Below are 25745 nucleotides of genomic sequence, written 5' to 3'. Positions count from 1 at the left end.
GTGCTCACACATCTCTGCATGCTCACAGGGCAGAAAACCCTCTGCCTGGACTTCATGCTCCCGTTACTGATGCACTTATAGGCCTGCTGCAGTTGAAGCTGTGAAAGATCCCATGGGTGAGGAAAACATACAGCAGCCTCCTGGACGTGGCCAGTGGAGAGCTGCTGCTGCTGAAGAGGAGCATGGGTCTGTGCTGCCCCTAGCCACCCTGAAGAGTGCGTGTATGTGTGTGTAAGAGAAAGCCCAGTGCTTGAGTATGGACAGGAATCACAGGACTGTTTCTAAGGGACTTTGCTAGAGACAAGGGGTGGATTACCAGAGCCATGTCTTCCATTTAGCAATAACAGCCATTAAACTCCTTGTTGCCATGAGACTGCAATTTCCAGGGGCGATACCCATTATCAGGGAACCGCCTGCCAGCAGGCAGTTAACAAGGGAGCTTGGAAAGGGCCTAGTAAAAATCTAGCCCCCCTTCAGACTTCTGAGGCTTGTGTGAAATAGAACAGGGACCCCTGGGCTACGTACAGCTGTGGTCTATACAGATGCAGGGCAGCTGAAAGCACATCCACCACTCCCCCAAATGAGGGAATCTCCTTTCAGACCTACCGCAAGAGACTTATTTTGGACCAGCGATGGCTTTAGCAGGACTTTCTGGGTGCAACTGCACCCTCAGAAACCCCTCCTGCAGGGGTGGCCTGGCTCTCTGGTTAGAGCATTGTGACCTGGTGGCATCGACCACTCACAGCAGCACCCTTTATTCTGGCACTGCAACCCTAATCCCTGCTCGCTGCGGTGGAGGGGAGCTCCCCAGCCCCAAGGGACAGGAACTGATGCAGCCAGGGTGAGTGTGAGGTGAGTTTACTCCTCATCCCCATCCCCATCGCCATTCCAAGGCCTCCTATCTGCACTGGGCTGGGTTTGAGGTTGTGATGCCAGGCAGAGGGTGGTGGTGCAGGCAGTTGGTGCCCCCTTGGCAGGGCGAGGAGGAGAAGGTGGCAGTGAAGGAGGAGTGCACCCACTGAATCGGGAGGATCTTTCTGACACTGTTCTGGACACTAATAAATAACCCCATTCCCCACCAAGCCCCTCCCAGGCCACAGAGAGGTCCTCCTCTTGCCACACGTGGGGCACCAGGACCTTTTCACCTTTACTGGCATTAGTGGCCCACACAAACCCTGAAGGAGAGCTCTGAGCTGTGCCCAAATGGCAGAAGCTGCACAGACATGCCCAAAATCAGGCTTTGGCTCCTGTGTCCATCCCCAAAATAGTGCTGAGTAAACCCAAAGAAACATCTCCCTAGTTACCTGCTGCATCTTCCCCGAACAATACTGCTAATCATGACAAGTACCTCCCAGCACACCACAATCCACAGGACACACTCCATGCTAGACTCGCTTTCACCTGTCCACCCCCAACACCTGTGCCAGGAAACTCTTTCTCCTGCAACTCCATGTTGGAGACAGAACTGAGAAAAGAGAGTCCTTGCACAGCAGCAGTGGTGTTGGTTTTGTTAGCAAAATCCATAGTCCCCCTAGAGATATCGTTTGCTATTCTCCAGCCCATACTCCCTGAGGGGAGGTTCCTGGGGATGGGGTGTAGGGTTGCTCTGTTAGGGGCAAAGAGGCAGTGGCACAGTAGAGCAGCCAGTGTTTCAGAAATGGGATCTGAGCAGAGGAAAATCCCCCTCTGCTCCCTGTACCTGTCCAATCCTGCCTGGCTGTCAAATCTTCTGACACTGAACATTCATGTTTGCCCAGATGTGTGGTGCTTTCTTTGTGGTAGAGCCCTCCTGAAAGCTGCAATAGTGTCCAAAGAGTCCATCTAAATCCTTCAGGACAGTCATTCCCTAGGATAATGGGAACTCCAATCACGGCATCTTCCAGACACTCACTACCAGCCTGGGCAAAGAAAATGCACTTCTGAGGCAATACTTGCCCTCAACACTGGATATCTGCCTCCAAACACCCAATTGCAGGTGTATCTAATCTGTTAGCTGCTATCAGCTTTACCCAGTGGGCATCCCCTATAGAATGAGGTCTTTCAAAGTTCTTATAAAAGTAACTTGCCCTCATGGTGGTGACTTCAGACTTTATGTCATGTAAAGACCATGTCTTCACCCCTCCAATAGCCACTTCCATGATAGGGCTGGCTCCAAAAGCTCTGGCTTTCTTTTCCTCTATCCGTGGACTGTCCATAGTTCTAGCCATTGTAAATCCACCCTAAGCGAAGTAGTGGGTGTCTCATCCCCTTTTCGAGAGTCTCTTCTGCCCTCACTTGAATTTCGAACTTCAAATCTCTCCGTATCAAGAGAGAGAATTCTTCCTTGATCCTTTCAGTTGCATGGGGATTCTCTCCAGATGTGATCAGACTCGTGGCATCCACAGCAAACCCGGTTGTCCTAGTTATCTCTTAATAGAGATGTCCTGGCATTTTCTGCCCCTCAGCATGCATTGTTTGCTTTTGGCCTCAGTGAAATATTTGGTTGATGCACTATTTTAAACAGTTCTTGTTGATCACTAAGTCTTTGTTCAAACTCTCAAAGACAGTGCTTGTGTTCTCCAAATCCACCAGGATGGCTTGGATAATGCCTTCATTTTTTCCCTCTATAACTATTTTATTTCCAGCTTCTTCAATATTCTTTTCATCCTCCTCAGCCCCTCAAAGGCTACCCTCATCAGGTCAGGAAAAGTCAATGTAGGCTGCTCCTTGAATCTCCTCTTCATTTCATGTCTTAAATCATCATCCCTTAGTCCTATCACTTCAGGATGGCATCTGGGTCCGTCATTCCCCATACACATTAATCAGCAACTAGAAAATGTTGTCTGTACTCTCCTCTCTGGAAGGAATGGCCTTATGCGTTGCCCCACTGGCAGCAGGCCCGCGGTCATTGAGGAAGGGCATTCACCTCCTCTGTTTTCATTGCTGGAGGGCCGCAAGCCTGGAGCCCCTTGGATTCTGAAATGTACGAAGGGAGGGTCATCAATGGGTCAGTCTACACTAAGGGATGGGAGTGTGAGTCCTCTGCTTATGTACACTGAGCTAGGGAGAGTACAGATATCAGTGTAGCTTTGGTAGCATGGGTAGTGGCAGCAGGGGCATGGCTGAGTACATACCCACCAGTTTCAGGCTGGGTCCACAAGCTGAGAATCACACCCCTTGCTCTTAGTGTGCACATGGCCTAAGAGTGAGCACAAGGGATGGAGAATCAGGACTCCTGGGTTCAGGTCCTGGCTCTACCACTGATTCTGCATGTGGCCTCAGGCAGGTCACTTCCCACCTCTCTGCCCCAGCACCAGGAGTATCTATAAAGAGCTTCCCAAGGGTGTGCGCTGAGGATTAATGAATGTTTCATCCCTGGGGCATGTTAAAACCAGCCACTCCTGCAATCCCCCCTCTGCCCTTGTTGCATTCCATGAGAATAGCAATGCCGCTCTCTTTTTTGGCAGCTTCCCTGGACAGATGTTCCATCCCCTACGCAAGGGTGAGGCAGAGGGAATAAACTGCACTGAGAGGCTGCCTGCTGGGATTAGTGCTCTAGCCACTCTTAACAATATCTGCAGCAGCAGGAAAGCCCCAAATTCATCAGCACTGGAACCTGGAGGATGACAGCAGCGAGGCTGGTAAGAGATTTCCAAGGTTCTTTTACCCATGGCAAAAATCACTGCTAATGGGAGGCAAGGATGGGAGAGGAGGGAGGCTTGTTGGCTTGAGGAACAGTGATACCGTGGTTCCTTGTGCGCTTGGAGCCTGTGACACAGGCCCTGGGCACTGCCCCCAGCCCTGAGAGCATCCAGATCAATGCCTCCATCTTGGCTTCTCTAATCATAGGTAGCTGAGATGAGTTCATGTCTCCTCAGTTTCAGTAAATGTCCTGCAGAGACAGGCCAGGGAAGGGGAGGGGTTCAACCACCCTTGCAGGGCCTGGGTGGGATGAAGGATCATGTCACTCCTCGACCAGTGGGGAAGTTTCAGCCTTGAAGAACTCTGTGCTCTAATTCTCTGGGAGAGCTGTGGGGAGAGGGGAGGGGGAGCTGCTGCCAACCAGGGGACTTTGGGGGCAGGGTCCTGGCAGCAGGAGGGAAAGGGGCCTGGGCAATTTGAAAAGGACTCTGTATTGCTAGCTAGTCCCTTTAAGTCAGTGGTTCTCAACCAGGGGTATGTGTACCCTTGGGGGTATGCAGACATCTTCCAGGGGGACATACGCTGAATTGTAAATACAATATTTATATTTCAATTCATTTTACATTTATTTTATAATTATATGGTAAAAATGAGAAAGGAAGCAATTTTTCAGTCATAGTGTGCTGTGACACTTTTGTCTGATTTTGTAAGCAAGTCGTTTTTAAGTGAGGTGAAACTTGGGGGTATGCAAGACAAATCAGACTCCTGAAAATGGTACGGTCGTCTGGAAAGGGTGAGAGCCACTGCTTAGGGGGTGGGCTGGTATCACGCAAAACCAGAGAGAAGCAGAGGGTGTGAAGATGCCACCTGATCTGGCAATCTCTGAGCTCTAGCCCTAGGGTCCAGCTTATTTTCTGGAGCAATCCCCTCTCTCCTGCTTCATCCCCTAGCGCTGGGCTCTCCTGCCTAAGAGACAGCCCTGCCCTCACTTTCCATACTCTGGCATCTGGGTTCTCTCTTCCCGTTGCTCAGATTCACCCTGCAATCCCTCTTTTTTCCCTGTTCTAACCCTTTGTTCCCTGCTCATAGGATTTTCCAGCCCTGGACTTGCGAAAGCCCACCAGCGCTGGTGATGAGAAGTGACTCCTAATCAGCCATGGAAGGGTTACAGATACGGGTAAGGCTGAAGCTTCCCACCATCCTGAGCCTCTTCACTGCTCCCGTTCCCTTGGCTGCTGATTGTCAGCATCAGATCCCAGACCAATGGAGAGGAAATACGCTGACGTTGTATCCAAATAAAGTGTGTAGCTCACCAACAAAGGGCTGGGCCTGATTCTCCTCTTGCTTACAGCATGATAACTCCATTGACTCTAATGGAGTTATTCCTCACTAGCTCTGGTGGACGTGAGAGCAGGATCTACCCCCTGTGCCCCCTGTCTCTGCCCATCTGGGCTTGCTCCTCCCGTGTTTTGTAAATGCACTGGATCTGTGAGTGAGCTACGTGCCACAAACATGGAGATGCTTGTCCATCATAAGGGTTAATCGCCTCCCCGCACAGATGCCAAGAAGAGATGAAGGTACTATAAATAGTTAGCAAAGCCCAGCTGGTTTCAGCCCCAATTCACACACATGGCAGATAAGCATTAGACAGAATTAATAATCAATCTCCCAGGCACTTTCGACCCTGAGAGAGTGAAAAGCAAATTCTGCTCTGGCCCTGTAGCTTTAATCTTCTTGCAGGGGAGGGAGTGGGGGGAATGACACTTTCTGGAAGCTCTGATTGGGTTAAATGGACAGAGAAACACAGAGACAAAGGAAGAGTCAGCTAGAGAGCAGAGCTCACTCCAGACACTGCCAGAGAGGCCAAGCAGCTCGTCCCTGGGACGGGAGGTTGCACCTTGGAGCATGGCGAGACAGGGTGGCTGGCAGATCTCTGCTCTGCTGTTGCCACACTTAAGATCAGCTAGCCTGGATCGGATACATCCAGCACATTTTGTGCTTCCTGGCAGTGAGAGGCCTGTGTGACTGAGACATCATCTGAGGATGGTACCGATGAGAGCTGTGAATCCTGTTGGACCTTAATAACTTGTGATAAGGTCTGTCACCAGCTGGATTCCCTTATACCTGCTAAAACCGCGCTGGAGTAATTTACATCCTAAAGAGGGAGTCAGAATGTGCATGTAAAGCTGTGGGTAGCTACTTGAATGTACACCTGCATACCTCCTCCTGCTAGCAGCATTACCTGCTACTCTTCAGTGTTAATTCACTGGGAGGGACACAGGGCAATATTACACTGCGTGGTGGAAGAGAGGGTTTTAACAGAGGGCGACTTATCTGAACCTTTCCCCAAACTTTGGGGGCTCAGAGAAAATGGGACATGGATCAAATCACCCTGAGGTTTGTCTGTCTCTGACTTTGTGTGTGTGTGTGTGTGTGTGTGTGTGTGACACCACAATGAGACTGAAAGTGTATTGAGCACCAGGGGGTCTCCTCTCCCACTTGGGACAGGAATTGTATGGAATCTTTCTCCCCCCCCCCTTCTCTGTTGCTGAATAAGAAGAGATGAGTAGAAGGGTGTGTTTCCCCACAGACTGGGTTGGGAGTTATTTGTGGGTAATTCATTTTCTGTAAATCCCATGGAGAATGAATAGTTCTATGCAGTCAGATTTAAGTGCTCAGCATCCCAGTCAATGGCGAGAGGTGTCCCATTCATGTTGTTATGTAAGGGCCATTTGTCTCTGGGCTTGGAAAGCAGGACATGGTTGCTGATGCTGCAGTGGGACTGGGGTGTGATGAGATGGGACTGGGGGTTCAGAGTGCTTGCCTGCCAGGGCAGGTGAACAAAGGTGGAGTCAGGTGAGAAGGATCTGGGCACCCATCACTTTTGGATTAATGTCTAGTGGGCTAGGAAAGTCCGAAGTGCATGAAGTGAGCAGACTGGGGATTACCTCCTCCTCCAAAGATTAAACCAAGAAAATCCCATTTCACTCTGACGTCAGGGCCCTGGGAGTCACCGGCAGCAATGGGATAGGGGAAGAAGCCAGGAGGAGATAGGCTGGGCAGGAGCACATCAGTGAAAAGGCAGCTTTACCATATGGGAGCTAAAAATGAAAAGTAAGGGCCCTAGTCTGCACTCTCAGCTCCTGCAGCAGGAACATGGCACCTCCTTGCAGCTCTAAGGAGCAGCTCTCCAGCATGGACTAACAGATGGGTAAGAGCGAACTTTGTCACTCAGGATTGCAGGGTTTGGTGGGGGGCAGTGGGACCCTAGCAATGGACCTGGCTGATAGCAGCATAGGGTCTGATCAATTCCTTCCACCCATATGAGCCTTTGCTAAGGCACAGTATGTTTCTGTGTAGCTCAGGGCTTCGCTGTCTCTCTCTGAGCTGAGCAATGTGGCCCTGGCTTCTCTTTTCTCCTTCTCCCCTATCTATTTATCCTCTTTCCACCACCATCTTCTCTTGTTCTTTCAGACCAGGCCATCTGGACTGAATGGTCTTTGTCCTTCCTCTGTATGTCATTCTCCCTCCTTACCCCTTCCTGCCCTTCACCCTCATCCCCCGCTTCTTGCTGCCTCCATCAGACAGATGACCTGACATCACCCTTCCTGGTGCATGCTGGTTTCCCCCGCCCCAGTTCCTGTGGGAAACTGGGTCTGTAACAGATCCAGAATGGGGTATTTTTCTGGTACAGGCTGCTTTCCTTAGTGCTGATGGGTGTTCCCCTGGCAGGTGAGAGCTGTCCTTGCTCAGGCAGTTGGAGCATGGAGAATGCAAGTATTCTGGCTGTCAGCTCTTTGGTCCATCCAGCATGCACCATGATGGGTGATGTCAGGACACATGGCTGATAGAGGCAGCGAGAAGGGACAACGGCTGTTACCTTCCCACTTAGGGATGGAAGAGCCCAGAGTACTAAGCAACTTCAAAATCTGCTGTGGAAATGTTTGAAATAGACCAAAAGGTTTCACAAAATATTTATAACAAACATCTGTTCTCATTCAGAAAATTCCCTGTGAGTTTTGGAGTGGGGAAAGGGGCTAAGTGCTGATAGGGTCTGGGTTCCCCATCAGGATCCTCAGTCACATGGGCCAGAGGGTGAGAAAGGGACCTGCAAGTCTGACCGTTGCTTTCTTAGTACCCTTGTTATATGAGAAATGGCCCATGCACCAATGGGTTTGGAGAAATCCTGAATCAGCCATCTTAGATTCCAGTCCTGGGGAGGAGACCAGACTGTAGTATAGTCCCTGCGGAGTGGCTAAGTCTATCCTGATTACAGATAAGTGAGAGTGCGGACAATTTAATGCAACTCTTTGTGCGTGTACATCTTGCATGCAAACGACATTGCACATGACATGACTCAGACTGAAGGTGTGGTGGGGATGCTGGGACTGAGCCGTGACTATTCTGTCCCGGACAGGGCATGATTTAATAGCATGAGCTCGCCTGCTGAAACCCAAACCAGCTTTTAAGCAACTTCCAGCACCGGCTGCATCAATGGTGGCATAGATTTGTCACAGAATGTTGTGGAATTTCAGCTGGAGACATTATAAGCTATCTATTAATGCTACAGTGATTGCACCAGGAACTCATGTCCTTGCCTGTAGTTCATGTACATACCTAATTTATAAGCACGGGAGGCAGTTCCTCTCTCTCTTTGTCCTACAAACAGTACCACTGAAACCCCCATGTCTCTTCTTTGCAGCAGGCCTCCAGAGGGAGGAGTCTCCTTAGGCTCTCGATGATGGAAGTGAAGTGGATCCATGTGGCACTAATCTTCTTTTTCCTGCTGTCTGTGGCCATGATGAGCTGCTTCCTGTGGCAGTACAGCCTCCCCAAGGAGGAGCCCGGTGAGTATCTAGCAATCAGCCTGCACACAGGGGGTCTGTGACGATGCGGTTCTGGCGGGACCCAACTGAGAGTGCCAATTCAGGACCAATTGCTCAAACAGGGCAGTCACAGCCCAAGGCTGGGGTTTTTCCACCTCTAAGGCAAACCAAACCAGCCAGACAAAAATGACTTCGGTTTCACCCCACTGGCTAACCACAAGTCACACAAGCAATTTCCTTAGACATTCCAGTCTCCCAGTATCACCACCAGTGCCACCCGTCCTGGGGATGAATGGTTATGAAAACCAACACCCCAGTAAAAGAAAAAGGTTCTCTCGATCCCAAAGGACCAAGCCCCAGACCCAGGTCAATATACACATCAGATCTTACGCACAAATCACACTGTTGCCAGTCCTTTAGAATCTAAAATCTAAAGGTTTATTCATAAAGGGAAAAAGATAGAGATGAGAGCTACAATTGGTTAAATGGAATCAATCACATACAGTAATGGCAAAGTTCTTAGTTCAGGCTTGTAGCAGTGATGGAGTAAACTGCAGGTTCAAATCAAGTCTCTGGAGAACATCCCCAACTGGGATGGGTCATTCAGTCCTTTGTGCAGAGCTTCTGTTTGTAGCAAAGTCCCTCCAGAGGTAAGAAGCAGGATTGAAGACAAGATGGAGATGAGGCATCAGCCTTATATAGGCACTTCCAGGTGTAAGAACACTTCTTTGTTCTCACTGTGGAAAATTACAGCAAAATGGAGTTTGCAGTCACATGGGCTAGTTTCTGCACACCCTGCTGAGTCACAAGGCATATCTGCCTCCTCTCAGTGGGTCAACTGTGTAGCTGATGGTCCTTAATGGGCCATCAAGCAGGCTAAGCAGAGCTAACACCCACTTGTCTGGGATCTTTCCCAGTAACACAGCACAAGTTTGAAATATAGACAGTATAGAGCCAATACTTATAACTTCAACTACAAAATGATACAGACAGCATAATCATAACCAGTAACTCATAACTTGGTCTTAGACACCTTATATGACCCCCTTTACCTAGGATTTGGTGCCACTACAGGACCTTGGTTGCAACCCATGTTCTATATGGTCCCAATTTATATCAATAACATCACAGGGTCTCAGAACCCGGAGGCCTGGTGCCATTGAAATCAAGAGGTGGTTGTCTGAATAAACTGCGGAGTTGAGCACTACAGTTAGTTGGTTGGACCTTGTAGGGGAAGTAGCAGATACAGCCCTCCCCCCACATTTCATTACACACAACCTAATTATTTGCCCAGTGGCTTCAATAAGATGGAAGGGGCAAACAGGTGTGAATGAGATTCCACATGAAAAACAACGATAACCTGCCAGTGACGATAAAAAAGGGTTGCCTCAGGAAGTCAGGTGCTACACTCAGAAGCAAAGTCATGGGGAGTGAGTAAAGTGTGGCATGATAAGCCCCCCTATACCTAGCTGGATTCCCTTATACCTGCTAAAACCGCGCTGGAGTAATTTACATCCTAAAGAGGGAGTCAGAATGTACATGTAAAATTGTGGGTAGCTACTTGAATGTACACCTGCGTATCTCCTCCTGCTAGCAGCGTTACCTGCTACTTTTCTCTCCTGGCCCCTTGCCCTATGGGTCAGACCCCATAGATTCACTTAGGCCCCATAGATTCACTTAGACTTTCTCACACTTGGTTATTGGAAACTGAATGGGACCGATTCAGAGGCAGCACGTGCAGGGATGTAATTCATGCACTGGTAAGTGGATGTAAGGCTGGGGGAGCCCAGGGGGTTACAGAGAGACACTTTGAAGAGGTCAGAAGAAGGTATCACACCAACATAGACTCCTTCTAAACTCATTTGGACTCACCTCCGAGTCTGGATCTCACTTTCTTCTTATGGGGCTGCACTGGTCAGAATCTGCCTGCGGTATCATGGTCATTGGTCCACAATGGTCTCAGCCCGAAGGTTCTGCAGTGACATTTCTCCTCTGCTACACAGCACCATAACATGGCACATACCCACCCCAAAGGGGTAAAAGAAGGGGAAATCACAGAGATTTTCTTTATAGTGGGCAGGGCTAGGGAGTTGTGCTTCAGAAGCTCAATGGAATCAGATGGGCAAATATTGGCCCCAGGTAGGAGAATTCCCATTTTCATTGGGAAATGAGTGTTCTTCATCTGCACCAAAAATTTAAAATGAGAGAGAAAATTATTGGGCCCCTGATTTCTCCCTAGCATGGGAGATGGGCAGCTGTTTCCTGTGGTGGCCCCATGTGTCCAGTGTGTTCTGTTTTAGAGCTGGTTTGTTTCCTTAGGCATCCAGGTCACTTTCCAGCAATATTCACAATATTTACTGGAAAAGCTTATTTTGGTTTGCTGCTTCATTCCCTCCCAATGGAGTCACAGTGCCCTATTGATGCTCACGGGGGGGGGGGGGGACTTTGGGACATAACCTGGTCCCACTGAACTCAACAGCAAAACTCCTACTAACTTCAGTAGGACCAGGATTGAGCCCTGTGTCAACTATGCTCTGCAGCCCACTGTCACTAGCACACTCAGTCAAGGATTTCCCTCATGTACTCAGTACCTTGCTGGGGTAGATTTGAAAGTGCACCAACGACATGTCATGTGCTGAAACTCTGTGTGAGTCGTAGGTCTGTCAGCCTCTGACTTTGCTTTACACAGGGCTGTGGATGACAAGCTCTGTAAGGTTGGTGGCCTCATCTGCACTTCTGCATTCTGAGTAATCCTCTATGTAAAACATGTCAGCAAACCCATCCATTCAACCAGCCTCCTCTCTGGAACTATTTCCAGGCCCATCTGCAATGGAGAAGAGATCAGAAGCAATTCAGATGTGTCCCCGCTATCCAGAACCTGTACCACTGGACCACCCAATCCCAGTCCTGAAGGATGCACTGGAGAAGGTCTGTGGGGATGGCATGGATGGGAGTGTATATGTCTTAACCTCAGTGACCTATAGGTGTAGGGAAGAGAGTCTAGGAATGTAGGAAGGAAGAGATCTGGGTTCTTCAGTCTCCTGGGCTGGTCAGAATCACAGTGTCATATTAGGACAGGTGACTGTCTTGAGTGTATCCAGGACCAGCTGAACTCTAAGCCCCCTCAGAATCTTGGTTATCCCTTGGATAACACAGTAACAACAACATCCAGTTTGAGGAGCACAACTCCATACTTCCCCTTCTGGTGCCTGACTCCTTCACGGGAAAATACGAGTGTCTCTCTGTGACTTCACTGAGACACACTTGTATGTGTGGAAAGGTGAGCAGGGCTCTGGGAAAGAAGAGGCAAAGTACTGGAAGCTTCTGGAGATTAGTGGGCCCCTCTGATGTAACTCTTATTTCTAATTACATGGCTATATAAACAGAGGAGTCTCAAGTAGGAGAAGAGAGGTTATTTTACCTCTGAATTTGGAACATGTGTCCAATTCTAGTGCCCACAAATCAAGGAGGATGTTGATAAATTGGAGAGGGTTCAGAGAAGAGCCGTGAGAATGATTAAACAATTAGAAAACCTGCCTTATAGTGATAAACACAAGGAGCTCAATCTATTTAGTGTAACAAAGAGAAGATTAAAGGGTGACTTGATTACAATCTATAAATACCTATGTGGGGAACAAAATGGGCTCTTGGGTCTGGCAGACAAAGATATAACATGACTCAATGGCTGCAAATTGAAACTAGATAAATTTAGACTGGAAATAAGGTGTAAATTTTCAACAATGAGCATAATTAACCATTGGAATAATTTACTGAGAGTCGTGATGGATCCTCCACCGCTGACAATTTTTAAATCAAGACTGGACGTTTTCTAAAAATACCTTCTAATTCGAACAGGAATTAATTCAGGTAAATTCTCTGGTCTGTGTTATACAGGAAGTCTGATTAGATGAACACAGTGGTCCCTTCTGGCCTTATAATCTATGAATCAATGAATTACACTTCTTGTTCTTAAAATCACCACCTGGCAGGTGTGTTTCCAGTGTGGTCCTGCATGGATCGGTTCTTGGCCTACACTATTTAACATTTTTATCAATTACCTGGAAGAAAACATAATCATCATTGATAAAATGTGCAGATGATACAAAAATTGAGGGGAGTGGTAAATAATAAAGAGGATAGATTACTGATTCAGAGTGATCCAGATCTCTTGGTAAACTGGTTGTAAGTAAACTATGTGCAATTTAATGTGCTTAAATATAAATGTATGCATCTAGGAACAAAGAATGCAGGCCATACTTATGGGATGGGGGAGTCTATCCTGGAAAGAACTGAGAGGTTATATTCACTAAGAGATGGGAAAACATTCCCCCAGTGGGATAAATTGTTATAGATTATCTATAATGATGGCAGACCAGGTGCCAGCTCATTCCAAGGCCCCAGGCCACATTGAACAGTTACAAATTCATAGCTGGGAAACCAGTCTGGCTTATCTGTGTGTTAGTATTATCAGAATAGATATTAGATGTTAAATTGATAAGAATGTGCTTAGTGTTTAGACGTTATAAAATGCCTGCAGGATGCTGTGTATGTTGATCTCACTTACAACCTCAATAGCCCATGATATAAAGTTATATTGAGTGTTTGCATTGTAAACCTCTGTATTTGTGTAACTCATCAAACAGTAAAAGAAGCATTAATTAAGGTAAAGTGCTGATCCTGCATACAAGATGGCCCATTGAAGACAAATGAGGTACTGTGTAGCATCAAAGGACAGAGACCCTGTTGATGGCATTCCTAACTCCCTCCAGGAAGGAGAGAGCTACAATTTATCCCATCATCTGGGACCCTGGAATGAAGGGGTTTAAAGTCCCTGACAAGGAAAAGCTGAATCTCTTTCATCCTGTCGGGATTCTGAGAGGCAAAGATTCCTAAACATAAGCAAAAGAGATCCCCATGCTGCTGGCATTGGTTAACCCTGAAAGATGTTTTGAATTGATAGATTACTACAACGCTGTCAGCTTTTGAATCACAATCTGAAACTCATTTGTGTCTATATGCTTGCTTGCTTTAACCCAAAATAACTCTATTTCTTTTTCCCAGTTAATACACATTTAGCTAGTTTATTTCAGGATTGGCTAAAAGTGTTCTCTTTGATGTAAGGTACAAATTGACTTGGGGTAAGTGACCCATCTCTTGGGACTAGAAGCAACCTGAATATTTTGTGATTTTTGGTGTAAGTGACCATTTATCACATAGTCCAGCTTGCCTGGCTGGCAAGATAGGCTGGAGTGTCCAAAGGGACTGTCTGTGACTCCATTATAGGACTATTGTCATACTTTGGAAGCTGACATTTGTTACTGAGTTGGTGAAATCTAATTCTAGAATATACCACCAGTTTGGGGTGTCCACCGTGCTTTTTGACAGTCTGCTTTGAGGTTGGCACTCTTGGTCATGAGTCACTCCAGACAGTGTGCCAGCCCATTACAGGAATTCTTGCACCTTCCTCTGGTATTGGCCAAAATAAGAGAGAGGATATTGAACTGGATGGGCTACTGGTCTGACTGCATGTGGCAATTCTTATATTCCCTTGAGCTCTTTATTGGGTTGGACATGGCTACATGGGTACCTCTCAGCAGTCCTTGTGGAAACTAAAGGTAGGGTTGTACTTGACCACACTCTGCTCCCTTTGGGATGCTGATGTGCCAATCAAGGCCATATGGGGCTATCATGGGGTTAAACTCCGGTCTCCAGGGAAGCTGATCTCCTCAATGAAGTTGCACGGCTACGAAGAGTCAGGCATTTCATTGGGTTTTCATCAGCTCTAGTAATGAATATGGGGAGGGGGTTGATTGGGAGAATGGGGAAGGGTTTAGGTGAGCATGGGAAAGGGGTGTGGGCTGAACAAAGGGAAGGGTTTGGGAATGAGCACTGTCCTGTGTGATGGAGGCTTTTATCCATAATGATTCCAAGGTCTTTACAAAGCTATTGTATGTAAGAGTTCATCACTGAGAATCACCTCCCTGGGGAGTGCAGTAGCTTCTAACACTGCTCAGCCAAATGCACAGTACAGCAGAGAAAATCTGGTCAATCCAATTGATACTGCAAGTAAAAAAGAGATTCCAGACTGGAATTTGGGAAAGACACAGGAACTGATCTGCTTGATGTTGTAAAAGCCCCATAGAATCTTCTAATATCCACAGATGGTCAGGACCTTGGCTTCATGCATCTTCCACCCTACGATATTAGTGTGACTGAGGACTCACATTTCATAGACTCAAAGAAGCATAGGGACAGAAAGGCCGCAAGGTCTATCTTGTCTAACCCCCTGCCAAGTTACAGATTTATTATATCTCAATCATCCAAGGCAGGTGACTATCCAGCCTCATTTTGAAAGCCTCCAGTGAAGGATGTTCCATGACCACCCAACTCCTGAGGCGTCTGTTCCATTGTCCTACTGTTCTGACAGTTAGGAAGTTTTTCCCACAGGCACTGAGTTTTATTTTTCCCAGTGGGTGCTCCACCCCTGCTCTGCCTTGAGGCTCCACCCAGCCCCCAAGGATCTCCGCCCTCCTGTGAGTGCCTCCCACCAGTGGCCGAAGAGCTGATCAGCAGCCCATGCCAAACAGTTCTGGCAGGTGGTGCTGAGCACTCCTTATTTTTTTCTGTGGGGGCTTGAGCTCCAGATCACCCATGGAATCAGAGTCTATGGTTTTCCTGAGATTTTCATTTAAATCTGCTATGCTGTATTTTGAATCCATTGCCTCTTTTTACAGCAGCCTTTTAAGTATTTGAAGACAGCTGCCATATCCCTCCATAATCTCCTCTTTTCCAGACTAAACATACCCTTTGGTCATCTTTGTCACTCGCCTCTGGATCTTTTCCAGTTTCTCTACATCCTTTCTATACGTTGGTGACCAAAATTGCACACGATACCCCATCTGAGGCCTAACCAGCGCCAAGTAAAGCGATATTATCACCTCCCATGACTTACATGCTATGCCTCTGTTAATGCAACTTAACATTACATTTGCTTTTTTTTTTTTTTTTTTTTTGCAACAGCATCGCGTTGCTGACTCATGCTGAGGCTGCGATCCACCGCAACTCCTGGATCCTTCTCAGCAGTGCTGCTGCCAAGCCAGTTATCCCCCATTGTGTATTTGTGCATTTAGTTTTTCTTCCCTAAGTGTAGCACCTTACATTTGTCTATATTCAATTTCATTTTGTTGTCTATAGCTCAGTTCTACAATTTATCCAGATCCCTCTGAATTTTAGCTCTATCCACCAAAGTGTTGGCAACCTCCACAGCTTTGTGTAATCTGCAAATTTGATCAGTGTGCTTTCTAGTCCTACATCCAGGCTATTAACAAAGATGTTAAACAACCCCTGTGGAACCCCATTTGAGACCTCCCTTCAATCTGACATCATTCCATCAATATTTACTCTTTGTTTGCAGTTGCTTAACCAATTATGTATCCACTTAATGGTAGTTCTTCCGAGCCCACATTTCTCCAGCTTACTCATCAGACTGTCATGTGGGACTGAGTCAAAAAACCTGCTGAAGTCCAAGTATATTATGTCCACCACATTCCCCCATCCACCAGATCAGCTACCCTGCCAGTGAAGGAAATCAAGGCGATTTGGCATGATTTGTTCTTGGCAAATCCATGCTGGCTGCTAGTGATAATGTCTTCATCTGCCAGGTATTTGCAAACTGAATGTTTTATACATTGCAATAGTAGCTTCCCAGGTATTGAGGTCAGCCTGACTGGTCTGTAGTTCCTGGGCTCCCCCTTTTTCCCGTTTTTAAAGATGGGCACTACGTTAGCTCTTGTCCAGTCTTCTGCGACCTCTCCATGAGTTTGTAAATATTATTGCCAGTGGTTCTGAGATTTCTTCAGCTAAGTCCTTCAGCATCCTTGGATGAATAGCATCAGACCCCGCTCATTTGAAAACATTCAAAAACATTAAAGAAATGATGGGACATTCAAAAGCTAAGATTTTGTGAAAAAATCCATTTTCAGAGACAGATCATTAATGAAAAATGCTTTGTTTTAAATATTTTGACTTGTCTTAGTGCAGAACTGTTTATAGATAAAGGTAATTATCCCTGTTCACTGTGAGTGCATTATTGTATTGATTCATTTCTTTGTTTTACTCTCTGCTCACCTTCAAACTCCTCACCACTTTCTAATCTTCTCCTAGGTGGACATGCTTCTGCGCCATAAAATCCATAGCCCAGGCCTCCCTGCCATGTCTGCCATTGTTATCTACAATGACACTGTGCTCTGGACGGGCAACTTTGGGAAGAAGAATGGCTCTGACCCCTTCTCAGCAATGCCCAATGAGTACACCATTTACAGGTGGGGTTTGCAGGTTTATATAGAAGGAATTGGGTATGGTTTAGCTATTGGGTTAGTGGAAAATTACTGTCACCATACCCTGATAAACAGCAAGTGGGAGGGATGTATACACTTCATATCAATTCAATTACATAAACACATTTTGAAATCTTATGACTTGGCATATTTAAATTGAACAGTCATCAAAGGTAAATATATTAGCCCCAGATTAAGCAGGTCCCTTTTCCCTGGGTACGGTAACAGGAGTGGTTCCAGAACAATCAAGAACTCTAGACAACTGTGATACATAGGGCCCTGGGCTGGAACCCAGAGTAGAGGGTGGACCCAGGTTCCCCCCATCCCCCCGCCCCCTACTGGATACAAGAGGTGTTGACCTGGACTGTGGGTCCCACCAGAGGGGAAGGTCCCTGGCCTGTCCCCCGACCCCCTAGGTGGATCAGCAGAGACTGTGGGGATTATTCTCCGTTTCCCGCATGCTGGCCAGTGATGAGGTTAGCTCAGTGGACGGCAGGTTTGAGCCACTAGTAAAAGTGGCCAGACTGAGGGTTGCTGTGAATCTCTGAGGAGACCAAATCTGCCAATAAGCACAGGACCCACCAAGGCAGAGGAGGAACTTTGTCACAATACACATCATGTTACAGTTTTAATTAAATGAACACAATCTATCTTAAATATACCCGAGTATCTCAAAGGCTGTAGAAAATACTGTAAAAATCCATTGTATCATTTGAAAACAATTCTATTATATTATTTCTATTGGATTATTTGATCCCATAAGTGAAAGTTGTATCATAATGCATATGGGCAACCAGGCCAGAGTTAAGTTCAAACTTAATTGTCATCTTTCCTGACTTTTGGTCCCTTACTGTTGCATTAATGTAGGTTTTATATTTATTAAAGTGACAGATAATCAGCTACTTGAGCAATATGATGTGCTGAGCATCCCTTCAATGTTGTCCCCTATTTGGACTTGTTTAGAATAGCTGAGTCATTCAGAGAATGTTTGGCATGACATGGTAGCCTGAAAGGCCTAAGTTCTTTCTAAGCTGTGTAGTCATGCAGGTTATCAAGGGCTCGGAGTCCTCTCTCCCCGCCGCAGCCTCAGGGCAGCCTGCACCCCAAGTACTTCATCCTAAGTCCCACCCCAGAGCTTTCACCCCCCAGCAGGAATCCTCATCCCCTGCACCCCAATCCTCTGCCCCAGCCCTGAGCCCCCACCCATGCTCTGAACCCCTTGGACACACCCCTGCCACACATCACCTCCATATTGGTGCACATAACAAAATTCATTCCGCACACAGATGTAAAAAATTAGAGAGAACGTTGCTTGGCCTATGGGCTAGTTAATGCTGGACTAGCAGCTGGTGGTGAAGCCATGTAACCGTTTGTTCCACGACAGGATTGCCAGCATCTCCAAGATCTTCCCCACTATCATGCTCTACAAGCTGTGGGAGGAAGGGAAGGTGGCATCGCTGGATGATGCTTTGGAACGCTATGCCCAGAGCTTCATTATTAAAAATCCTCTGGGGCGACTCAAGGAATCTGAACCAAGATACACAGCAGATGGGCTGATCTTCCTGGAGAAGGGGTCGCTGCCACTCAAGCCATCACCTGTTACACTGCGCAGGATGGCTAGCCAGCTCTCAGGTGAGAGAACCCCACTCCCAGTTCTTCAATCCTCACTAAATTCTCCAGCTTGGCTCCGTGCATCAACATACTAATTAAAACAACAAAACTCCCTGTCCCCAGTGAGAACAGGTTCAGCAATGCAAAAACTTGTCTGTGTGTTTGTCAGGCAGTGCAAACACCCCCTCCTAGTGTGAACCAGGATCCTCCAGCCGCTCCCACAGGTGAGCCAAAAGGGAGCCTCTCTCCAGCCCAGCTATTGGGAGGTGCATTGAGTTGGTCTGTTGTCTGGGATATGCCTCTCACTGACTGAGCTGGTAGAAGCTAAGATGAGTAGGTCTTCCCCTGGCTAAGCCAGTAGGAGCTGCTGGATTCCTGGCTGTTTCCTGTCAGAATAATCTTTCTTTGTCATTCAGGCTCCTGCATTGAAATTGGGGATGAAATGCGAGGCAACTTCTTCTCACTACAGTTTCGCCCCAGCCCAGAGTGCTGCCACTGGCTGAGAGGCGGAGCTGGGAGGCAGAGAATTGCTAAGCGTTGTTTGTTTTGAAGGGATATAGCTTCTATCATTGACAGGTTAGCAGTGCAGCCTCCTGATCTGGGATTCCTGAACTATTAATAGCCTGGTATTCGGTGTCAGGGGACGGCTCTTGATTTGCTGTTTCTCTTATAAATGAGTAACTTTGATACTAAAGTAGCGGTATACGGCAGGGCCTAATGTAATCTGGAAATCCCTGAAAAGGTACAGCTATTAGTGCCTGCTGTTAGCTGGCATCAAGTGCCCTGCTTTGACACTCCTTTAGAAGCATGCAGATTCCATTATTAACCCAGAATTAGCTGGCATTGCTATTCTGAGATCTCTTGGAAGCAGATAATCTTGGCATCAGCAGGCAGGGATTTGCCTTTGCATTCACTGCACTTCCTGTAAAATAGGGATAATGATGCTAGCACACCTTGTAAGGTGCTTTAAAACTGAGGAATGAAAAGCACGTTACAGAGTAAACCCAACACGTTATGCATGTTTTTATTGTCAGCAAAGTGTGGTTAGCTGCATACGCTGTTCCAGTCTAACAATTAGGGAAGGAAGATTTTAAAAGTGAATCCAATATCAAATGGAATGTTATAGTTGCACAGTTAAACCCCCAAAGTCAGGAAATGCAAAAGTTTGGATTTTAATAGCAACGTTAATGCTGCAGTATTGCACATGATGTATATCTTAGCAGTGGCTTTTTACAGCATAAACAAGAATATACGATACAGCCTCACTACCCTGCACTTCTCTGATCTGCGGGCTGTAAAATCCACTCACGCCTCTGAGCAGAGATAGTGCTGGAGTGAAGTGCTGGGTTGCTAAGATTTTGTTATGCTGAAATGTACTTATGTATTTATGATCATATGAAATGCTGTTATAAATTATTATGACTACACTTGTTGACTCAGTTAACAAAGTGCGTTGCATAAAGCAATGACCTTGCTTTTTTCAGTTATGCTTCTTCACTCCCTAATTTGCAGATTTCAGTACCTTGCTATGAACCTCCCCATCAGTTGTGCTAATTAGGGAGGCTCTACTGTATCAGCCCCTGACTCTACAAGGGATTGAGCATTGCCTGTTTGGTGCTAGGGTTGCCAATTTTCTAGCTGAAGAAAACTGAACACTCTTGCCCCACCTCCTGCCTCACCTCTTTTCTGAGACCCTGCCTCCACTCACTCCATCCCCCTCCCTCAGTTGCTTGCTCTCCCCCAACCCCGCTCACTCGCTTATTTTCACTGGGCTGGGGTAGGGGATTGGGGTCCGGGGTGGTGGTGGTGGTGGAGATGAGGGGCTTAGGGCGTAGGTGAGGGCACTAGGCTGGAACAGGGGTGCAGGCTCTGGGGTGGGGCCAGAGATGAGCAGTTTGGGGTGCAAGAGAGGGCTCTAGGCTGGGGCAGGGAGTTGGGGTGTGGAAGGGGGTACAGGCTCTGGGCTGGGGGTGCAGGCTCCAGGGTGGGGGCCAGAAATGAGGTGTTCAGGGTGCAGGAGAGGGATCCGGGCTGGGTCAGCAGTTGGGGTGCACGGGGGTGATGACTCTGTCTGGGAGTTCAGCCTCTGAGGTGAAGCTGGGGTTTGGGGTGCAGAAGGGGGTGCAGGCTCCAGGCAGCACTTACCTCAGGAGGCTCCCAGGAAGCTGCCAGCATCTCCTTCCAGCTCCTCAGCAGAGGCGCGACCATGTGGCTCTCTGTGTTGCCTGCACCTGCAGGCACCACCACCTCAGCTCCTATTGGCTGCGGTTCCTGACCAATGGGAGCAGCTGAGCTGGTGCTGGGAGAGGGGGCAGCGCACAGAGCCCCAGTGACCCTCCCTCCGCCTAGGAGCCAGAAGGAGGTGCTGGCAGCTTCCCAGGAGTCACGTGGAGCCAGGCAGGGAGCCTGCCTGAGCCATCGACCGGACTTTTAACAGCCCGGTCAGCGGTGCTGACTGGAACTGCCAGGGTCCCTTTTCAACCAGATATTCTGGTTGGAAACCGGACACCTGGCAACCCTTCTTTTTTTTTCCAGTGTTCAAATATAGTAACCCTAGGCATAACTGCCTCCACCCTGGTCCCTACAGCCTGCCCAGCTCCCCAAGTTTGGATAGATAGGGAACTCCTGCATTGATCTCACAGAGAGGGAGGGGCTTCATTACACTTTGCCCACATATTATGGCCTTTTTGATACATGTCAGATGAGGATCACAGTGGTCCCTTCTGGATTAACAATCTATGACTGTTGGCAAGTGCTCACTTAGCTTGATGCAAACTAAGTAATTTTTCTATTGCTTTTACCCTCTCAGTCACAAGTTCCCCCCAAACCATGCTCAGGCCCTAGACCGCTGAGGATTCTGTCCATGACAAGTTCCAGGTTCTGCACTTCCGGATCCTTAGTTTGTGTAAATCATCTCAATGAAGTCACTGCAGCTGTGATGCTTGCTGAGAATTTGGCCTCAGGGGGTTGTTTAATGCAGCCCTGTTCTGAAAAATGTGGTTAAAATGTATTTTATTTCCAGTGCGAAAAGTGAACCATTTTCACTCTCCTACAACTCAAAAAATCTGGAGGAATATAGCACAAACTGAAACAAAAAATCACTTTGGGACAGAAACAAGTTTGGAAAATTTCAAACCCCTCCCCAAATGGATGTTCCTGACATTTATAAATAGGTGACAACTGGAGATGTAATGGAAACTGCAGGAGCAGTTGTCCCTGGGTCAGATTTGCAGGAGCAACTAAGCTAATGGATCATGTTCACTTGAAAGCTCAGGCTGGGATTTATTGAGCCCTTCCAATCAGTCTTTCCTTCCAAAAGGCTCTTGCATATGCCTGGACCCAGCTAGGGTTTATAATTCTTCAGGACGTTTTACTAAAAGGAAGCAGAACAAGTCTGGCAGAAAAGTGTGAGTCAGCTCTTACCTTATGACCGAATGATTGGCCTGTCCCCTGTATAGCTCCCTACACTGTACTGAGGTCCCTGGCTCAGACTGGCAGAGATCCTGGGGGGCCGGGGTCACCTTCCTCTGCAGCCTGGGGCACGGGTCACTTGCAGGTTTAAACTAGTGTAAATGGTGAATTCTCTGTAATTTGAAGTCTTTAAACCATGATTTGAGGACGTCAGTGACTCAGCCAGAGGTTATGGGTCAATTACAGGAATGAGTGGGCGAGATTCTGTGGCCTGTGATGTGCAGGAGGTCAGACTAGATGATCATGATGGTCCCTTCTGACCGTAAAGTCTATGGGTCTGTGAGTAGTAGCACATTCGCTGTGTCTGTGGTAGAGACTGTAATTAATCACTGCTGTTTTCCTTTGTCTTTGGCTCTCCCATTTTGGATCATTATTGACCGTACTCCATGAGTGAATCTTGATGTTATCCTAACAAAAATCAATATTTGTCTCTTGCTGTTTTATGTCCTCTTGTTCCCATGGCACAGGGCTGCCCAGGAGGCTGCGGGCCACCAGTCTGCTGTGGAGAGGAAGCACACAAGATGCCCTCGCTCTCCTGAAGGATGACGTTCTGGTAGTTGACCCAGGAACCAGGTCAGGTGTATGCGCGACTTACACTTCTCTGGGCTGGTATCCAGCGACTATAGCAGTGCTTTACTGCTAAGGAGTCAGAACCAAAGGTGCAAGTGGTGCAGCCAGCTCCTTCCGGTTACACTACAGTGCCTGCGCTCCTCGCTCTCCTTTAACATGCATCATTCACTCAGGTACCATTAGACACAGAGAGAAGACAAAGTGGAACAGTTTGGAAGTCAGCATTAGCAACTAGTGGCAACAGTCAGAAGGGACGCAAGGCCATTCTGCCACATTAACCCCAGGTCCCATGCCTGGTAGAATAGAACAGGACAGAATTTACATCTGCAGTGGAGAAGGCACAGGCTGAGGTCTTGGTGATCCATTCCAGAAAAAAATCCAGCTGTCAGGTGTCACGGAGTGTGGGGGAGTCCGGCCCTGCACCCCTCTTCCTGGGACCCACAGTGACTCTTAGCCAGCCAGTAAAACAGAAGGTTTATTGGACAACAGTTTGTGGTGTTTGTGTGTGAGTGTGTGTGTGTGCAGGCTGCTAGGGGCTGTGTGCTGAGAGCGAGGCTGAGCCCTGAGTTGGGGGCGGGGCTTACCTGATTAGGGGTCCTATATAAGGAGCCAGGCACTCAGGCGGCGGCGAACAGAGCGGCTAACAGGGGAGTTTCAGTGGGAGTTTCCAGGGGGAGGTTGCAGGGCAGACCAAGGCAGAGGAACCGGGAAGGCAGACCAGGGAAGAGGCAGCCCTGCGCTTGTAGGTGGCCTGCGGTGCGGTGTGAGCTGTGAATTGCCAGGCACAGAGTTGCAGCGCTACGATGGAGGCAGAGGCAGCAGGTGCAGACACACTGAGGATGACTGGGTGCGGCAGCTGCGGCATGTACATGGTCCTAGAGGGAGCACCTGAAAGGAGTTTCATCTGCATGAAGTGTCGTCTGATAGAGCTGCTGGAGGAAAAGGTAAGGGGACTGGAGATGCAAGTGGAAACTCTGGCTGAGTTTAGAAGGGGATTTGAGCAGATGATGGAACGCAGACATGATGAGGCACAGGGGACAAGCTCAGGCGAGCGGACAAAAGCAGGACCTAAAGACTCTGAGGAGGGACTGCTGGGTGAGGAAAGTGGACGGTGGAAGCATGTCACTAGGAGAACCAGACAGAGGATAAGACGGGCCAGCGATGGACAAATAGAACTCAGGAACAGGTTTGCTGAGTTGGGAAATGAAGATGGAACACAGCGGGCTGCTGAAGGAGTAACGGCAAGGAAGAAGAGGCAAGCAGCTAGTCCTGCAGATGGAGGGAAGCAGTCAGTGGAGGCAACATCAAGTACGAGCCCTAGGAGGATTGTGAGGTCAAATACAAATCAGGAGGAATCACGGCCAGCTGCTGTGGGGGATAGACCGGAGAATCGCATTGTCACCAGGAAAAGGCAAGTCTACGTGATTGGAGACTCTCTACTGAGAAGAGTAGACAGGCCTGTAACTAGACCGGATCAGGAGAACAGAAGAGTGTGCTGTCTGCCGGGGGCTAAGATACAGGATGTGGACTTGAGCCTGAATACGATCTTAGCGGGAGCGGGAAAAAATCCGTTGATTATCCTTCATGTGGGAACGAACGATACAGCTAGTTACTCACTGGACTGTATCAAGGAGGACTATTTCAGACTGGGGAAGAGGCTTAAAGGCATCGAGGCTCAGGTGATCTTCAGTGGGATTCTGCCGGTTCCTAGAGCGGGGCGACGAAGGAGGGACAAGATTATGGCGATCAACAGATGGCTCAGGGAGTGGTGTTATAAGGAGGGCTTTGGGATGTACGGTCACTGGGACGCGTTTACGGATAGACAACTGTTTGCTCAGGATGGACTTCATCTCAGCAAGGAGGGAAATAGGATTCTAGGATGGAGGCTCGCCGACCTCATCAAGAGGGCTTTAAACTAGAAAGTTGGGGGAGATGGTTGGGAAATGTTCGGGAGATCTCCACGCCAGAACATAACCTGGAGAGGGAAGTAAACAAAGTGAGCGAGGATACCCTTGCGGCCCCAAGATTTGATCCAAGGAGGAATAGTGGAGTAGAAACCAGAGTAACGGGTGATGCTGGTGGCAGACAGTTTGTGCACGACGGGGGAAAGAATGTCACTGACGCCAAACGCCGAAAATTAAAAGGTTTGTACACTAATGCAAGGAGCCTAGGTAACAAGATGGAGGAACTGGAGTTACTCGTGCAGGAAGTGAAGCCGGATATTATAGGGATTACCGAAACCTGGTGGAATAGTACTCATGACTGGAGCACGGGTATTGAAGGCTATGTGCTGTTCAGAAAAGACAGGAAGAAAGGCAAAGGTGGGGGAGTAGCCTTGTACATCAATGATGAAATTAAATGTAGCGAAATAAGATGCGATGGAATGAATAAGACGGAGTCCGTCTGGGCAAAAATCACGCTGGGTAAAAAAGCAACTAGAGCTTCCCCTGAGATAGTGCTTGGGGTGTGCTACAGACCGCCGGGATCGGATTGGGATATGGATAGAGACCTCTTTAATGTCTTTAATGAAGTAAACACAAAGGGGAAATGTGTGATTATGGGGGACTTCAACTTCCCGGATATAGACTGGAGGACGAGTACTTGCACAAATAATAGGGGTCAGATTTTTCTGGATGTGATAGCGGATGGATTTCTTCATCAAGTAGTTGAAGCACCTACGAGAGGGGATGCCATTTTAGACTTGGTGTTGGTGAGCAGTGAGGACCTCGTAGAAGAAATGGTGGTAGGGGACAACCTTGGTTCGAGTGATCATGAGCTGATTCAGTTCAAACTAGATGGAAGGATAAACAAATGTAGATCTGCAATTAGGGTTTTTGACTTCTCGAGGGCTAATTTTAAAGAGTTAAGGAAATTAGTTAGGGAAGTGGATTGGACGGAGGAATTAGTGGATTTAAATGTGGAGGAGGCCTGGAATTACTTTAAGTCACAGCTGCGGAGACTGTCGGAAGCCTGCATCCCGAGAAAGGGGAAAAGAACCATGGGCAGGAGTTGCAGGCCAAACTGGATGAGCAAGCAACTCAGAGAGGGGATTAGACAAAAGCAGAAAGCTTACAGGGAGTGGAAGGAAGGCAGGATCAGTAAAGAAAGCTACCTTGCTGAGGTCAGAACATGTAGGGATAAAGTGAGGAAGGCTAAAAGCCGCATTGAACTGGAACTTGCAAAGGGAATCAAAACCAATAGTAAAAGGTTCTACAGCCACATAAATAAGAAGAAAACAAAGAAAGAAGAAGTGGGGCCGCTATACACTGAGGATGGAATGGAGGTTAAGGATAACCTAGGCATGGCCCAA

The 25745-nt window shown here is 47.8% G+C and overlaps 1 protein-coding gene across 1 annotated transcript in view; it reads left to right on the top strand.

Annotated features, from left to right (window-relative positions):
- The first annotated feature begins 3504 nt into the window (after nucleotides 1–3504).
- LACTBL1 (lactamase beta like 1) overlaps nucleotides 3505–25745 on the top strand; it is a 31403-nt gene continuing 9162 nt past the window's right edge. Inside the window, exons 1-7 of the mRNA XM_050931223.1 lie at nucleotides 3505–3620; nucleotides 4711–4798; nucleotides 8327–8468; nucleotides 11266–11375; nucleotides 16611–16768; nucleotides 18168–18415; nucleotides 22333–22438. Of these exons, the coding sequence (XP_050787180.1) occupies nucleotides 4778–4798; nucleotides 8327–8468; nucleotides 11266–11375; nucleotides 16611–16768; nucleotides 18168–18415; nucleotides 22333–22438 (785 nt within the window). The 5' untranslated portion in view covers nucleotides 3505–3620; nucleotides 4711–4777. The remainder of the gene's footprint in view (nucleotides 3621–4710; nucleotides 4799–8326; nucleotides 8469–11265; nucleotides 11376–16610; nucleotides 16769–18167; nucleotides 18416–22332; nucleotides 22439–25745) is intronic.

This window comes from Gopherus flavomarginatus, chromosome 21 (genome assembly GCF_025201925.1).
Source record: "Gopherus flavomarginatus isolate rGopFla2 chromosome 21, rGopFla2.mat.asm, whole genome shotgun sequence".
In the NCBI taxonomy this organism is placed as follows: Eukaryota; Metazoa; Chordata; order Testudines; family Testudinidae; genus Gopherus; species Gopherus flavomarginatus.
This window is presented reverse-complemented; position numbering and strand designations above follow the sequence as displayed.